At 41.1% G+C, this 17970-nt stretch overlaps 2 protein-coding genes across 2 annotated transcripts; one reads left to right on the top strand and one right to left on the bottom strand.

The window, feature by feature from the left end:
- The first annotated feature begins 468 nt into the window (after positions 1 to 468).
- On the top strand, positions 469 to 2491 carry LOC140936421 (transmembrane protein 163a-like). The gene has a single exon (XM_073385887.1). The coding sequence runs from the start codon at positions 614 to 616 to the stop codon at positions 1517 to 1519; it is 906 nt and encodes a 301-aa protein (XP_073241988.1). The 5' UTR covers positions 469 to 613; the 3' UTR covers positions 1520 to 2491.
- A 3271-nt stretch (positions 2492 to 5762) lies between these two features.
- Positions 5763 to 17775, bottom strand: LOC140936416 (uncharacterized). The gene is made up of 6 exons (XM_073385883.1): positions 14703 to 17775; positions 13333 to 13621; positions 11936 to 12131; positions 9388 to 9590; positions 8430 to 8681; positions 5763 to 7487 (listed from the first exon to the last, which is right to left on the bottom strand). The coding sequence occupies exons 1-6, from the start codon at positions 17773 to 17775 to the stop codon at positions 7040 to 7042; spliced, it is 4461 nt and encodes a 1486-aa protein (XP_073241984.1). The 3' UTR covers positions 5763 to 7039.
- Between the last annotated feature and the right edge of the window lie 195 nt (positions 17776 to 17970).

The raw sequence follows: 17970 nt of genomic DNA, 5'->3' as shown, positions 1-17970 counted from the left end.
CAGAGATAAATGAAATAAAAAACGAAATATTGTTAAGGACTAGGTAACGAGATAGAGAAGAAAGATTTAAAAAAATTGTAAACTGTAAAAGTAGAAACGAGTAAGCAAAGAATATATTTTTCGACATTTTTGGCTGGTTTTTAAGCTTATTAATTCATGTGGGCGTATCAATATAGTCATGATCTTTTGAATTCAAAATATTAATTTTTAGAACAGAACCTTTGTCTTCATGCAATATCAAGCAATGAAGTGAAACCCTTCAAGGCCATAGTGTTGAATTTAAAAATGGTTTTTATAGATGTTTTTAAAGTTCCGTTGACTTTTTTTTATACCTAATTGATCAAGCACTGAAGTTCCAATCGTTGTTAATAGTTTTAGCGCCTTCCTCAGCTTTGCACTCCCTAATTCCTTTGTTCACTAATCGGACTCTCTTATATTTGCTTGGGCTGAAATCACTCGAGCCTAAAATTTTGAATAACAAACATGTAACCAAAATGAATATTTAACTGAAAATAATGTTTAAAACAGTTAATGAACTGAAGACACGCTTCGATAAAGAGAGTTTGGCGATGTACTTATCAGTGCTTATGCTGTGACCAAAACAGAATCTACAATGAATCCGCCCCCCTGGCGACGAAATGGAAGTCTAAAAGAGATTTTAGACAACGAAGATCATTTTATGGATTTAAAAGAGAGTTTGAATTATCTTCTGCAAAGTGAATTAACGCCTAAAGGTGGCAGGCGTAACTTTACATTCGTAGCGGAATTCTCTTTGGACGAGAATGAACTAAAGAAAGAAAAGGAGGGCAACACTCCTTGCGTATCAGTAATGGACGAAAAGATATCAAAAGATCGGACTAAGAGGAATCTACCTGAAGGAACTCGAAAGAGATGGACGAAGGCCGCTGTGTGGGTGACAGTGATTTGCATTTTGCTTTCTTTTAGCTTCGCAATCGCTTCCTTCGTGTCTTCTGGAGAGTACGACAGCTCTTCAGCTCTTGCATTGGCCTTCGATGCTGCAAACGCTCTTTTGTGTTCTCTTGTTTTACTCTGGAGACTTCACGGCACCGAAAATGGCAGTTTGGGACAGATGAGAGAAAGAATAACCTGTTTAACCTTTGCCGCGTCGTTTATATTGTGCGGAATGTTGACAACTGGTTTGTCGCTTAAAAGAATTATCGCAAGGCTCCATCCAAAAAAATCCTTTTGCCTAGCCGCCATTTTGTCAACTGGTTGTACGCTGTATTTCTTGCTGTCAGCACTGCAGTTTTGGATAGCTAAAAAACTGCGCAGTTCAGCAATGCTGGGGAGTTCAATTGACTCAGGATTGTCTGCTGCTCTCATGTTTGGACTCCTTATAAGTGACTGTACATACGTTTTTGCCCATACGGACCTCTGGTATCTGGATCATTCTATGGCGATTATAATGTCACTGGTATCTGTGTTAGCTGGAATACAGATTCTTGTAGAGGTTTTAGTTTATAAAGCTCTTCCTTTAGATGTGTTTAGCAAACGGTAAATAGAAACATAATGTATGCAATCTTCTCTACGAGTTTAGTGATAAAGTTTTAAAGCAAAGGCTACATTGACTTAGACCCGAGTCCGCATATCTCCATAACCGCAAATAGAGAAACTAATTAAAAAGGCCTAGTACGATCGCAGGCTGCCTCAGTATTTTGAACAACATAATTATTTGCAAAATTATGTGTCTCAGACTTTGGTCCAATCCTGACCAAAGTAGCCGAATACTTTTGTAATTTAGAGCAAATGCGTTCGCAATCAGACCAACATTGTTTTTTAGAGAATTAAGCGGTTAGAACATAAATTAGAATGCATTTTACAATTGAGTTTAAAGGAGTCTTAAAAATAAGTGAGTTCACGGTTTTACGAGGATTAGTAAAGTTAAAAAATACTTAATCTTTTCAAATTGTTTTCAAAATAACGCGCTCTTTAGCCGTTTCTTAACTCTAATTAATTGAATAATATAATATAAGAACTATCACTTCGTTCATACTATTATTTAAGTACTTTGAGAGAGGGCGTTTTTTTGACTATTTTATTTTTTGGCAGATGGAAACCCCAAGACCGCCTTTCCAGGCAGTATTTGACATTTGAACATAATTATGACAATCAATGATAATGATAATAATTGATGTCTACTCGCGTTCTGATTGGTTAGAAACTCCTTTGTTTGCTATACCTGTAAACTTTGTACAGGAAACACAAAGACAACACGTCAAAGCCCGAGTCACAGGAAACGGTTTGCATCATAATACATTAAGTAAGACTGAAGTTGAACTTGTCAAGAATAAGCAACTGGAGCTGGCAAGTACCATTGACCCTTTTAAAAACCACTGACATCCGCTTTGGTCGTTTTTGGTTCATATGGACCCATGCATATATTATGACCGACAATCCTTCCTGGGTTAGCTTGCCATTTAAGCTATTTAGATGGCAATCAGCAAACTTGGCGTGGATAGATCTTTCCACTGGTACCTCATTTAGGAAATTTTGACCAATCCCGACAGAGTTACAGACAAAAACTAAGCAACATTTGGGGAAGAATCGACTGACAATTTGGCTATTTACCTACTACTCTTTGCATTTGTAGAGTAAATGTGTCCCATTCTTGGAAGAAAATCTAGCCAAAATTCTATGCGAAAGAGAGACAACAAAATGAGCAACAAAACTGGCTATAAAAAGAAAGGCAAATGGAAAAAGAAGAAAGCGAGAAAAAAGTCCAAATTTGGCTTATGCGCATGCGCGAAAAACAAAAAACGGTGCTTCCTTTTGCTTCCTTAACGTTGGAAATCTGTTACTAAGCCATCCCCATGCTAAGACTGCTAAGGCCCGTTTCAGAGGCCGATATTTTCATGAACCGAACTTATTTCGAATTTAGGCCGACCAAAATCATTTAGACCGGCTGAATTGATTCAGACGGCGATCTTAATTGCCGCTGAACTAAGTTCAGCACGCGAAAAATGCTCATTTCGGTCAAACTGCTTACAAAATACGTTATTATAATTTATGCATTAGGTTCGGTTCATGAAAAGTTCGGTGTCTGAATCAAAGGCGTTCCAAAGTTGCTCCAATTCAAAGGCGAAATTCACGGCTAGGCTATGCGAAAAGAACGACTAAGCCGTTCCAAATTGAAACAGGCGTTCCTAACTGATTCAGACGGCGAACTTTTCATGTACTTAATTCAATGTATTAGGTTCGGGTCATGAAAAGTTCGGCGTCTGAACCGGGCCTAACTGTAAAAAAAGGATCGCGGCCTCTGGGGACGAGATTGCCACAATTCTCCCCCCAATTCTTTGTGGTAGCGGCTTCAGTGACTGGGCCGCCTGTTTTGTGTCGAACTCAGACTATAGGACTGTTTTGAAGACGATTCCCGTGCAACTTCGTGATAGCCAATAAAAGAAGCGACAGCTTCCCCAAAACAGACCCATATTGCAATCCGACAAAACACCGAACATTCTAAAGCCACTACGTGCAAACGGACGCAACATCTCCCAACATTTTTAGGCCAACAATGGGGCCAGGTGTTAACTAGCACGACACATACCAGATGCCAGTGCTGGACCCAGACCTTGAGATGGGGGGGAGGGGGTGGCGGTCATCCAGACCCTGAGATAAGGGGGGAGCCCAGTCTTAAAATAACGAGGGGATGGCCCCCCCGGCCCCTTCCCTGGATCCGCCACCGCATTCACACAACAAAGAAATTCAAGCCAGTCCCTTTCCAGTTTCATTAATTTATTTTAATTTAATTCCAACAAACTGCGCCTCTACGCTAATAACAGTTTCACGTATTACTAAGAATTATTCCGGTGAATTCTATTCTTAACATTAACAATAATTTAACATGTTTTTGAACCCTCAATAAATAACTAACAGATTAAATTGTGGAAATAGTGCGGTTTTCAGTTGCAAGGCAAAACACTTTCAATCGCAAAGCTTTATGACTGGTTGAAGAATTCTTGCGCCACTTTCTCAGCCAATCAGAAGCAATTAAAGCTCAGTAAAGCCAACGGCGGCTCGTTTGATTGTGTTTTCCCGCTCTCAGTGGCTGGTTACTGGACTCATATCGTGCCAATTGGTTTATTCAATTTTCTTTGCCTCCGTTGATTGGCCAGTGGAGTCTCCTAAAAACCGCTCTATCTTTTGGCGTAATAACTTCAAGACTCTTTCATTAGGGTTTCAAACTCTTCAACTTCACATTCAACTTCGAAGACGCAATTTCTATTAATGAGCCTTAACAAAATCAAATCAAAGTTTGATGTAGTTTAGTCACCTTCGAGACCAAAAGTTTTCCAGCTCTTTTTTTTTACCCGCCGTCTGCTTGCAGGCTCTTCATGGAAGTCAACGGGATAAATAACAAACCCGCACAATATCATTATCGCGCATTTGCTTCTACAATTCCCACATTTATTTTGTAAGTGTATACAGAGAAATCCCTCTATGATTAACGCCTACGAGCTTACGATTTGGTATTCGTAACTTACAGCCTAAGAAGGGTTTCTTGTCAATGGAAACAACAGAAAAAGGCCAGATCTTTAACTGTCACTCCAAGAACTGACCACAATATCACGCCTGCCTCTCTGTCCATTTAGAGCAATATATCATAAATAAAAATGACTCAAAAACTCTTCTTTACCTATGCTGTTCCAGGCATTGACGGAGAGAGGCGGGGCGAGTGGATGGGGAAGGGGGTTCAGCGAAAGAAAGAACAGTTTCCTGGTTTCAAACGGGATGCTTGAGGGGACACTCCCTACCAACTCCCACCAATATTAAGTGGATCGATCGTAATAGTTTCTTTCGCACTCTGCTGTTTTGACTTTGCTGGCCCACGGTTTGAACGCACGAAAGCACTCTTATTCATAACTTCCGTAGTACTGAACTTTGTTTACAACTCACTGGTCCTAAACGGTTCAGGATCAGTACGAGATCATATTTCTGATCTGCGGCGCGACGGAATAAATCTAACCAGTAACGTTCCGCTAGCTACTATTCCACAAAAGAACGAGAAATATTTCAGTTCATAACTATGTTGTTAGTTCCGATATATCTCTGACTTCTCGTCCTCGAGCGAGACAATATTAATGAACTCTCCGTAAACTTGAAACTGAGAACGGCACAAACAAAACAATTTTTAGTGTACATCTTCGCTGCCGTAACAGCCACTTGTCTATTTTTGAACGAGAATTCAAAACGTACCTTAATTCGCAATCACAGCAAAATTTTAAAATACACTGAACTTTAGTGATCCCAGGACGTCCAAGCTCAATCTGTATTTTGCTTGCTAGTCAGGCTAGTTTGTTCGCTTGTTTGTTTGTTTATGATGTTCCCTCAAATCAGACCAAAATCAATCAAAAATTTTATTAGTGTGTCAAAGCTTCTAGCGCACCACAAGTGGTTCACTAATCGGGGACTCAAAGACCCTTCGGTGATTAAGTTTCTCAGCCTGAGTAAAGAAAACCGTTCTGTCAGCCCCGGTTCACCCACGTAAGCACTCAACGCCGACCTTTATCGTAGGAACGACATTATATAAATGAACTCAATTGGTTGATACATTCCAAAATTTTTTCACGAGCGTAGAAAAAATTGGGAGGGCTATTTAGCTGCTGTTACGCCGGATCTTACTGACGGTCCGCCGAAGATCAAGGAAGTCCACTTACGACACTATAGTGGACGTTAGGAATCCAAAAGTATCCGACTAAATTCAAGCATGCCAGAACCGGTAATGTAAAGACCCTCCGGCTGCCTGTTTTTTTTTCTTTTTGTTTTTTCGTTTGTTTGTGTTTTTGTTCTGTTCATTAAAGTTAATGGTTTGATCCATAAATGACCCGATATTCTATAATATCAGCATTCATGCCAACTACGACTGACCGGATCATTCGGAGATCAATACGATCCGAAATACGACGATTCTATATTGCCAACGAACACCAAACAGCCGCAAATATAAAGTTGGTCATCGGGCAATGACTGACTAACTGAACTGTGGTCGGACATGATGACTGGACGAAATCTTTGCAGAAGGACAAAATATACCTTGAGCACATGCGAAATGTTGTACCAACTAATTAACCTTGTTACAGAGATATATTGAAGTTATCAGCCTGGCTGCAAATCCCGAACCTAAAATGTTTAATTTGCGTCAAAGGGGCATAATTTGTCCTTAACCGACCACGTATTTGTATCGTCCGACAAAATAGTGACTCGTGCACTACCATTAGTCATTTGAACAAGAGAGAAAAAATATTGGGAGCTTTAACAACTGTGACTTTATGACCACTACTCAAATAGTGTTCAGGGGAAAAACCTGTAAGAGCAGGCTTAAAATAAGGGGGTCGCTTATTTGCACTAAGTCAGACGAAACCACTTTTAGAGTTTAACCTGGCAACCATTAGCAATACCATGACGCTAACAGTGTTAAGCAAAATTAAGTTCCCTTAAATATAAGATTATTTTTCTCTCTAATCCCAACCTTCAACATTTCAACCTAGTAGAGGCTATTAAAGTGACATTTATAGCACTTGAAGTTAGAAGAAAACGCCTTCTACCGTGATAATTTACTTTCTTACTTTTTCCTACCATCAAGCACACTACACAGAGGGTTTTTTAAAACTAGGATGGGCGGTTAGGTTCATCAAGCGTATCTCATATCTTTTTATCTCAAAATCACGTGAACCACGTAACCGCCATTTTTGAAAGGATCTAGTCCCGATTTCTCGAACCGTCTCCTTTTAAAGAGGTTCCGATAACTCGAACTATAAAACCTAACTTCCCTTCACCAGTCAAACACTTAATTTTACCTTCGATTTTTCAAACCTCTCGGTAAATTTGGTACTGTATACACCTATTTCAATAAAGGTTGCTTTGGGAATCGTGCTTTTGTCTTTGAAAGCCATTGTTTGGTGTCCACTCAAGCAAAGCATTGCATTGTATTCTGAGTTTCCATGACCAAAATCCCAAAGCAAACTTTATTGAAATAGGTGTATTACTCATCAGTTTTGCACTAATGTTGCATACCATTTACTTAGCACACTACCTTTGATTTCATTTTGTACTGGATCAAAAAAGTCGGGTAATACTGATCCGGGTCAAAAAGCACATATATGGTGGGCTTATCTACATTGTCCACACAGGAATCGTGACGCTCTTCCTTGGACGTGGGATCTTCCTTATACGGGGGTCGCTTCATCGACGGCTCACCTTTAGCAAACGACCCCACCAGTACCTCGGCCAGAAACATGTACCGCACGGCATCAGAGTCCTGCTGACAGTAGAGATTGCTAAGGATTGCTTCTGCGGTGAAGTAGGCGCCTTGTCCGAAGGAGGATGCTCGATTCTCATCCATGGCTCGCCAGTCGATGTTCTCCTCGCAAATGGTGTCAACAAGTTGGTGGTCGGTTCCATGAAAAAGAAGCTTTTCATTTACTGGGATGTCTTTGGTTCGGAATCGTTTCTCTAACTTTTCTTTTTTCCTGCAATAGAATGGGCAGATCCTTGAGACAGACTCATGGCAGTTCAGTGGCAGTTCTCCTTTTTTTGTAGAGAGCAGAGTAGCTAAAACAGCAGAGCAGAGCACATCTGCTATATGAATTTACAAAAGCAATCAAACATAAGAACGGGTGGTATAACTTGCCCGTTTTACCAGACCAATACTAAACCGCTTTATGTGTGTTAGCGATGTGAATTACCACAGTTTCGCCTTATGCAAGCTAAGGGAATCGAAGACAGTCCTGGATTCCGGGTTCCCTCACATTCGGGGCACCCAACGACGATTTCCTCCTAAATACATTGATAAATGTTTTAGGCTATCCAGAGTACTTTTAGATGTCTAGAAATGCATTATAAGCGACGCTATAAAATCTGTGTCTGTTCGGTCATCCTAGGGGAGCTTGAATTTTTTTCGAAGTTTCAAGGGCACGAGTATTATTTTCCCGAAAATTTTAGATGCAATTTCCCGAATTACGAAAGTGAGACACTCTGATTTCTCTCTCCATTGCATTTTTAAGTCCGAAAATTTTAGGTTTCCTTTCCTCTACGAAAAATAGCCTAACTTGGGAAAGTGAAATATGAACTGAATTAACCTCCCGTCGGAAAAATATTAGATATTAAGCTCCGAAAATTGTACATGAGTGGAACGGTCGTCTAGAAATTTCTAGCCATCCTCAAGTAATAGAAAATTCTAGGCAATTTTCCCTTCTTCGAACAGATATTTCACAGGAAACAGTCGTTGGGTGCCCTGTTACATGAGGCGACAGGGTAGGAAAAGCAGCAGAGAACAACAAACAAACGAACAGTAAAACATGTACAGTAATTTACCTTTTGCCGGGCCAATAATGAGACGCTTAGAGCATAAAGCAATGTTATTTACGGATTTGAAAATGAAACACAATTACACAAAATGAGCTTTATAGTACCTCGAATACTTATCCCACAGAAATGTGTTCTGGACTCGTTCAATGGCGACAATAACTGCCTTGTTCTCCGACATGGATTGCCTGAAGAGACTCTCAGCCAGTTTGTATTGGTGGGAGATTTCAGGGAGGGGTACTCGATTATACTCCTGATCTTCAGGGACATCTGTCCATTGAGGTGGGACGCCGCGGTTTGGTGTGCTACCCGTGGTGAGGGGTGATTGAGGCTCCAAGGGTACAGGCAACTCCAGTGGTCTATAAGAAACAAAGGGTGAATAATATAAGGTAATAAATTCCATAAAACTGATTGGAAAAGTCGCTCTCGGGCGTGTACTATCAAATCATCGATTATACGACGGAAAACGGAAATTTGTGGTCTCGGTGGATACAGTTTAGCCTCAACTTGCCAACGAAACAAGCACCTCACAGTTATTATATTTTAATTAACTTTACCGACGGGTTTTTTTTTCTGTCTCAAAGATGATGAAAGTCACAAAACACCGACTTCCGTAATGTGGACACTCGAGTCCCTTTGCCCTTATCAACGTGGTTCCACTGTGTTTTGCACATTATTATGTAGGCGCAAATAAGAGGGGTGGCCGCGAGGAACGAGGACGGACGATCGCGAGGAGTCCTAGCCTCCACTAATCACACTGCTTATATATCTTGAGGCCCACATTTCCCATGTGCCTGATATACGGGCTTAACGTGTGAACCCTTTAACCCTAATATCAGCATGCACATTTCTCCTTAATTTCCTCTTTTTGACGGGGAGAATTCCATCAAGACCCTTTTTATATATTGTGATGAACTTTTTTTAAGGTTAATCAGAAATCTAAGGGGAAACTAATTGTTGGTCTCTTTTACTAGGGTTTAAAGGTGATGTCTTTGCTTATGGACTAGCGTCGCAGATGAACAATATTTATTTACAGTCATATGAAGGATTCGTGCTATTCCTTACCTTTGAAGTGCCTGTACTTCTGACCCTGATCTAAATAAAGGTCTTCTCCTCACTCTTATCGTTGAAATTGGTTGCTTGGTGTTCTGCTGACACATGGGCGAATGGCGAAACAAGATTTTGTGCATATCGCCACCAGCTTTAAATCTGTAAAACGACTTTCCGCTGTTGTATACTGATTCTATTTCTTGCTGTTTGGCCATGCCCTAGAAGAGACCGTGACGAGTGATGGTAAACCCTCTTTTTTCTTCCTGAGGGCCGAATAGTTACCATGATAGAGGGTCCACTGTACTACTCGAGGATTGCAGCTCGGCACTCGGGAAGCGGGGGGGAGGGGGAAGGGGGAACTAGAATGCGCTAAGGTTGTGGTGGACTGAGAGAGGCTTTCAAATTTTCTTGAGCGTTCAAAATTAAAGATGGCGGCTACAGTCGAAAAATACAGAACGCTCGCCGCTCGTTCGCCCTCACAATAAATTCGCCTGCGGTGCGTGCTAGGGAAGTTGTCTTAATTAATATTTTTTGGCCGTAAGCAATACAAGAATCGCCCCATGTAAGGGAATTTGGATTCCGGAATCCAGCAAGTTTTTCTTGTAGAATCCAGAATCCTGGGCCTTGGAATCCGGACTACAGCTGAAGGAATACGGATCCTACTAACGATTGGAGTCTGGAATCCAGGTTCCACCAACAAAAATTCCGGAATCCAGTACCTGTGATCCGGAATCCACCGCGTGGAATTCATAACCCAAGACTTTCTGGGATTCCCTTACATTGCCGGGGGACGATTCTTCAAGAAGCTTGTACTGTATAGACCGTACAGGAGATTTCCAGCCGCTCCACTGCAGTTAATTCTGTACTCCAGCGAGCAATCTCTCTTGGGCGCTCTGGCGGCGGGGCGGGAAAAAGAAGGACAAATCTGACAGCTCAGTCCACGGGGAGCCACAGGGGAGGTGGAATTCCAATTCCAGAGACGTAGTTGCAATTAGCCTGCGAAAACATCCGTTTCTCCTCGCTCTTCGCCGCGCGAAACGTCCCCAGCGACGAAGAGCGAGGAGGAACGGATGTTTTCGCAGGCTTTTAAAGTTGCAATTACAAGCTCTCCTTCCTTTTCCCGCCACGCTGCCAGAGCCCCCCGGAGAGCTTGCTCACAGGCTATTAATTTTGCCCCTCACAGTTGAATTCCATGACTACAAGAAAGGTTAGGCTTGAATTGTAGCCCACGGACGCACCAAATCTTTGTTTTTTCTCGCGCGGTCTCAAGTCACACTCATGCAATCGCCGAGAGGAGACTGGACCCCATCTGCGCTTGACGATCATGCTCGTAACGTGACCTTTTCCCTATTGTAATCGATACAGAAAGCTAATACAGAATTCCTTGAAGTTCGTATATGGCCGGGTGCACAAGGTCAGCATAGAAGATGAAAAGGTATAAAAAAGAAAGCACTTACCATAAGATATTGGTAAATTTATTGTTGAAAGCTACCAGAATTCATATTTATATAAACACGATAACTACTGTATCTCGATCCTACGATTTGCTACACTCCTGTCCAGTCATCCCTCCCATCTTTCGATCAGATTTATTTTCAGCTAACTAGCACGGCCAAAATTTTATACTTTAAATTTTATACTCAGGACGATTGCGATATTGATCGTATTGTTTCGATCTTTCTAAGCAGCCTACAGTGGAACCTCGATAATGACGAACCTCCGACGACCTCGGTATATCGAACGATTTTGGTTACTCCAGTAATGGAAATACATTTTAACGATATAACGAAACCTCGTTATAGCGAACAAATTTTGCCTGTCCCTTGGCCTTTTGTTATATCGAAGTTCCACTGTAGCAATACATGTAGATCAGGGGATGGAGTCGATTGTCTGTGCAGTGTATCTGGTTGTGTAGGACAAATACTCGGTAGTCGATCACGTTTAGAACACGACGGAGGGGGGGGGGGGGGGAGGGGGGAAGGGGGGAGTGAACTCCCTAATTCAGCCAAAAGGGATGTGGGCAGCTGATCAGGGTGTGGCTCGAGGGCCTTGAGTAGTAAACAGGGTATGTAATTTCACTATTTACCGTCTACGAGCGGCCTACATGGGTGCAGGCACCTACAATGTTTTTTCATAAAATCTAATTTCTGGGATTGAAATCAACCAACAGTGCAGCCAGCAAGGTTCAAAATGCTTAAATCACTACCAAATTATGTAGATATATGAAACATTTTATCACTGAAACTCTATGTGCAGTGGATTCTGCTGGGGACTCACTATGCCAAAGAAAAAAAAATGGATTCCTCTTGGGACTTGCTATGCAGTGGTTATTACACCAGCATAGAGGGGGTATAAGGGGGTGAGATGTTGAATTCTCCACAGAAAAAGGAATAATGAGAAAATCTGACATACTGCATCAAAATTATAATAAAATAAGTAAAACAAAACAAAAACAAAAATTATAAAACCATCAACTGTTTAGTCTTCTTAAATCACAATATTTCAGGGTTAAATAGAATTTTCCCAAAACTGCAACTACACCCTCACGTCACCCTCAACATACCATTGGTTCAGAGCCATACTCATTCCAACTTTTGGTCTCATCCTGCCAGTACCAAATCCACTGAGTTGATAGAGCATGATCAGTAGGCAAAACCGCCGACTTAGTAGACAGGCGTCTCAAGTGAACATCTCCAAAACTGGTTGTAGCTTTCATATCATCAAAGTTTATTACAGTCTCCCCATCACCAGGATCAATGCTGTGCAAGAAGAACAAATACCGTATCATTCCGAAAATAAGCCCCAGGGCTTATATTTTTTAAAGGCCCTTTTTGAGGGGCTTATTTTTGGAGGGGCTTATATTCGGAGGGGCTTATCTACGGAGGGAAATTTGCGTCTCAAAATTGATTGGGCTGGCCTTATAGCTAGAAGTAAATTTACCGTTTTTTCTTTGTTTCACTGTGTATTTGAGGGCAGTTTTCGAATTACAAGACCCAGGGGGGCTTATATTAATTTTGGAGAGGCGATTTAACGAAGGGTTTTTTAAGTTACCAGTTTGGGGGGCTTGTATTTGGAGGGGCTTATTTTCTGAATTTTACAGTTAATACATATAGAACAATCAAGGTTGTAACCCTCTAAGGAAAAAAACAAACAAACAAAACAACAGCCAACAATTATAAGTCATGCAGTGTAGTGTAGATTATAGTGGGGTTAACATTAGCTTGGATTCACGCGAGCATGGGATCCACTGGTAACTTTTTTCTTAGTCTGAATTGATTGACCACAATGTAGGGCAGAGCAAAATACTTTCAAATGCCCATTTACTAAAAAAAACAACAACAATCAGTGATTTTGTTACCTCTGCATCCTGCATCCCTGATGCATAAAAAGTGCCAAAGATGCAAAATAATTATTCATGGCATGCGTCCCATTTAATGCAAAGATCGATCAGTTGATCTGAAGATGTTTTTGTAGAATACCGAGTTTGTGTGATTTCTGTGGCTGTTCTTGCAGCTGTTGTTTAACGATAGAAGGAGTTTTTTTATTCAACTAAACTGTACTAACGAGTTTTGATCAGTTTTGGAGTTTGTCTTCAGATTAATTGTCTGCATGGTTACATAAAGGCCTCCAAAAAAACCTGTTTAGGAGTCATTATTTTTTTGAACTGGGACTCAATGGTTCTGCACTTGGACTCATAATTTTTTTTTGCAAGATGAGTCGCAGCACACACCATAACCATTTGTAACAAAATCACTGAACAATGTTTTCGCAAATAATACAGACACATCTCATTTTGTTGTACTTTTTCTCCTATTTCAATAATTACAGTATGTCTGCCAGCCACATATATTTTCTATAGATCTACGTGTATCTATCTGTACATGTAGGACCATGCATGACCATATCCAAATCTAGAACTGTTTTTGATACAGATACAAATTATTAAACATGTGCACTTACAGTACATCTGGTGGTGTTGATATCATAATATCTTCCATCCTTGCCACAGTTACGTTAACGTCACAGAACTGCCTCTCAATAGCCTCATTTTCACTCTCTGTAAAAGACTTCCAAGAGTTGCCAATCCCGCTCTCAGTAATAGAATCCTTGTACCTGTACTGCCACATATAGGGTCTATTGCGGTGTGATTGGTCACACAGAGACTGTTTGCTACACTGACCCAGCAGATTATCCACACATATGTAATGTGGCTGGCATGTTGCTGATCTCCTCTCACGTGCAACTTGTACTGTCAAACGAGACAAAGGTAAAATTGGCATTGTTTTGACTGTGTAGGTAATAAATTATTTATTTAGCCTGTGAGCACGCTCTCCGGGGCGCTCTGACGGCAAGGCGGGAAAAGAAAGGAGAACTTGCAACTACGTCTCTGGAATATGAACTCCACCTCCAATTCCCCTGTGGCTCCCTGACAACTGAGCTGTCAGATTTCAGCCCAACAATGCGAAGTGGAAATAAGTGCGAATGTAAGCAAACATGGAAAAATATGTGCCAAGGGTAATGATATATCCGCCAATCAGCATTTTTGCATAGACTTTTTCGATGCAGATATTCAAATTCCAGCGATGAAGTTGTAAGCTCTCCTTCCTTTTCCCACCCCAACTCCAGAGCACCCCAGAGAGCGTGCTTGCAGGCTATTATTTAGTCTGACACTGCAACCTCTTTTCAATAACATCAAGCTACAAGCACAATTGCACTGTAACAGTGATTTTAGGGAATATGAAACAGATAATGTAATGCAATGAATTTGATTTATTATGTTTGAAGCTTAATAAATTGAAAACCCTGGTGAATGTGAAACGTATTATTTTTGATAATAATTTACAGTTATTAGGTCCAGCAAAAGACACTTGTTTCTCATCCGGGTTTCTAAAACAAAGAAAGCAGGCGGGTACTTTTTTGATATTTCCCTTTTATTATTATTATTATTATTATTATTATTATTATTATTGCCAAACGAATGCTTTCTTTACAAATTATTACCCCCCAAAGAATTAGTTGACGTTCTTAGTCAAATATTAACACATGAAATTTCAAATTCATATTGACTGTTAAACTCAAATGCAGTTTGTTTTGATGTGTTTTTAACAGTGACTTGTGATGCATCATACAATATATCTCAATAGGAAGGGTGTATTAAAAAATGCCAGTACAGGAATCTTCTTTTTATGAAAAGAAAATAAGGCCATGTTCAGATTTTTGCAATGACCAAGTAATAACAAAAAAGAGAGGCGGCCCAAAAATAAATCATTAGGGGACAAGAAACATTTGTTCTCATTTTAAAATTGGCCTTAGTATTCAGTCTTACATACCAGCTGGGAGCTCTGATATGGTGTTTTTAGGTGAAAGCAGGTCACGCACCAACAGTGCACTCAAAACCGCTTGGGGTGGAACTTTGGTCAAATTGTATCTGCCTAATACCAATTTAGCTGCTGGTGTTTCAAGGCTGGATTTGTGGCCCAAGGGACACTCATCTCCTCTACGGCAGTTTTTCATCACAAAATACTTGCAGATGTGTATACCATTGCATCTTAAACCCCGTTGACAGGACCGACTGTTGTATTCAAGGCAAACCTCAGGGACTGATGCAGCAATCAGAATGCGCAGCTGCTCCTGGGAGTGTTCATCAAGTCTCAGTTGTCTTGTGATGTTTTTATTGTGTGGGCTTCTTAAATTATGGCTGTGGCTGTGCCTGCATTTTTTACCAAATGGACAGATGCCGTTAGCAAGATAATGCTTGCAAACATGATAACGGAAGCACTTGGGATCTCTACAGCCCCTCTTGGTCAACAGATAACGAAAACAAATGCTTGCCTTGGGATTAAATGCTCTGATAGCTTCAATTTCCCCAAGCTTGTTCTCGATGGTTACAAATCTGTTTCTGTTCTTTTTAAACCATGCACCAATGTCAGTTATCTCTGGTGGAAACAATTCCTTGTTCTCAGAAATCACTGAAAATGGTACTTGGCCATTGTGCTCTCTTAGAATGAATTCAAAAACCAAATTTGCTGTTGATTTATCTGAGTGAGCAGTTTCTGAGTTGGCCGTACTCTGGTCAGATATGGAGGAACATTCACTGCCCTGAGACAAAGAGCTTGCTGCATTTGAAGGTCCAAACCAGTCATCAAAGAAAATGTCATCAACTTGTGAAAGCAAGTCATTGGTGAAGAGATCATCGACTGCGGTATCTGCCCCCTGCCAGTCATCACCAGAGAAGTCAATCAAATTTTCCTCCAAATCTTGATTGGCAGTGATTTCTGGAATGAAGTTTTCTTGGCATAGGCCTTTAGGAAGCTGTGACTTCTCACTTTGCATGGGAAAATAGCCTTCCCTCTGTTTTCCATGATCCTGGAACCCTTTACCCTTGGTAAACCCATGTTCACTTGGATTCAAAGTGAACTTGGAGGTGGGATAAAGATCTGGTTTCTCATCTATGTCTTCATTATCCGAGTCAGAGTCCGGACTTTCCTCTCCATCATCCTGGGATTCTCCAGTAACTTGTTGTCCTTCATGTTGACTGGCCTTCTTTTTTCTCCACCTCGGCCTTTTGCGTTTTTTCTTTTCTGAACCTTTCTTCGAATCTTGCTGCTGTTGTACATCAGATGTAGTCTGCTGAATTAATGGTAAGGACATGAGAGGGGGTACTTGTGGAGCAGGTTTGTTTAGACGTGTTTGCTGCAAGGAAGACAAAGAAGTACCCAAATTATTTTTGTCATCTTCAAAGCCTCTTTGCTTCTTGGGAATTAGGATGTTACAGAGCACTATGTTTGTCTTGGATGGCTGAGGCACCAACTTGTATTGCCTAAGAATTCTCAAGTTATGGTAATCCTGAACATTATGTGACAAGCCACAGTTACAAGCAAATGGATTTCCTTGCCATGACACAATTGGATGAGAGCATATGTGTAGATGAGGACACCCCTTTGAAAAGCACTTGTTGTCAAGGTACTTCAGGCACACTTGAGGCAAGCTGTTGGCAACAATGTTTCTTATAGTGCCACTGGGATGCTTGGCAAAACCCAACTTCTCTACTTTCTTTATGTTACCTTCATCATGGAAATCATGGGAGAAACCACAATCACCTGCACACTTCCCCTCCAAATATCCCTTGCAGATATGCCAAAAGGGGCAAGGAGACTTGGAACAGGTTCCCTTTGAGGCATAACTCAAACATATATTTTCCTTCAAATGTAAACGAGCACCTAACACTTCACCATCATTATTCTCCAAAACACTGATCCTGGGATTCAGATCTGACTGTGCCTGAACTTGAAGCCAAATCTTTGCATCCATCGTCTGTTCAGGCGAAGAAAACTTTTTGGCAAGAGGTGATGGATGGTGTAGCAGATCTGATAACGTGGCAAACCCCCCCTTGCTACATATATAATTAATTACTTTATCGAGAACAGCCCCGGGGGCAACTGTGCCTTGTTGAAATCTTGTTGAAGCATTTGACAATTGCGCTGATTTGTTTGCTTCTTCTTGAATCAAACCGGAAAGGGTAACTGGCTTTGTAACGGTTTTTGCCTTGGAAGGTGTGTTATTTTTACCGCTACCAAAATTTTCGGTTTTGGTATCGCCAGCTCTAGCTTTCTTGCTTGATCTTTCGTTTTCTTTCGGCCGCCCCACGCCTACCATCTGCTTTTCTCGCTGAGATAACTCCAACAGTCGTTTGTTATCCTCAATGGGTTTCTGCTGCTTGGGAAACAAAATGTTACATCGCACCACCTCCATTTCTAATTTTCGCGGAGGCCTAAATCCGTGCTGTTCAAGAATGTTCTTGTTATGAGAATCGGCGAAGTTGTGTGAAAGTGAACATTCTGTTTCACAAGGAGCTGCCTTAACTTGACTTGGACATACATGTAGATAAGGGCAATTGCTGGTCAGACATTCATTTTTCAAGTAACTAAGGCAAACCTGAGGCAGGCTCCCAGCGACGATACCTCTCACAACGTGACTAGCTTTCTTTTCAAATCCTAGCTCGGCTGCCTTTTCTTTGTTATCATTGTCGTGAAAATCGTGAGTACGCCCGCAATTTCCTTTGCATCTTCCCTCAATAAACTCTTTACAAATATGCCAGAATTTGCAGCGCTTTCCGGACTGACAAGCGCCTGTGGTAGTATATTTCAGGCACATCTGTTTTTTCAGGTCGATTCGGATGCCAAAGCCTTTTCCACATTGGTTTGTAGTCATCACAAGCCGGGCGTGATCAGAATCAAAAGAACCTGAATGTTTCTCCATTTCAAACCAAAGCAACACTGAAATCGCATTATACTTTTTAGCCAAAGGTGACGGATGCTGTAGCAATTGCGAAAACTCTGCGAATCCACCAATTCCACAAATATAATTGTAGACTTTCACTGCCGACACATCTGATTCAGCCATTGTTAGACCAACCTTACGAAGTTCCAAGAATTCGACAATTTTTACCCCAAGCAGGGTATAGAAGGGTCAACCGGAAGTAAAATGCACGAGAACACACACACACACAAAAAGAGTGGACATTGGTCTAAGAAGATGATCGGATGTTGGTCAGATGTTTAAAAAGGTAATGTAAGATTATGGCGGTGTACAGGCGTT

Source organism: Porites lutea, chromosome 5 (assembly GCF_958299795.1).
Source record: "Porites lutea chromosome 5, jaPorLute2.1, whole genome shotgun sequence".
Taxonomy (NCBI): Eukaryota; Metazoa; Cnidaria; class Anthozoa; order Scleractinia; family Poritidae; genus Porites; species Porites lutea.
This window is presented reverse-complemented; position numbering and strand designations above follow the sequence as displayed.

Bases quoted from the DNA above. Each gene is read 5' to 3' on its own strand.
- LOC140936421 (XM_073385887.1), top strand. From the start codon at position 614: ATGAATCCGCCCCCCTGGCGACGAAATGGAAGTCTAAAAGAGATTTTA.
- LOC140936416 (XM_073385883.1), bottom strand. From the start codon at position 17,775: ATGGCTGAATCAGATGTGTCGGCAGTGAAAGTCTACAATTATATTTGT. The intron at 13,622-14,702 runs GTATGTAAGACT...CTCGTTTGACAG, and splicing joins CATATCAGAGCTCCCAGCTG to TACAAGTTGCACGTGAGAGG. The intron at 9,591-11,935 runs GTATGTTGAGGG...GGTCTCTTCTAG, and splicing joins AGTATGGCTCTGAACCAATG to GGCATGGCCAAACAGCAAGA.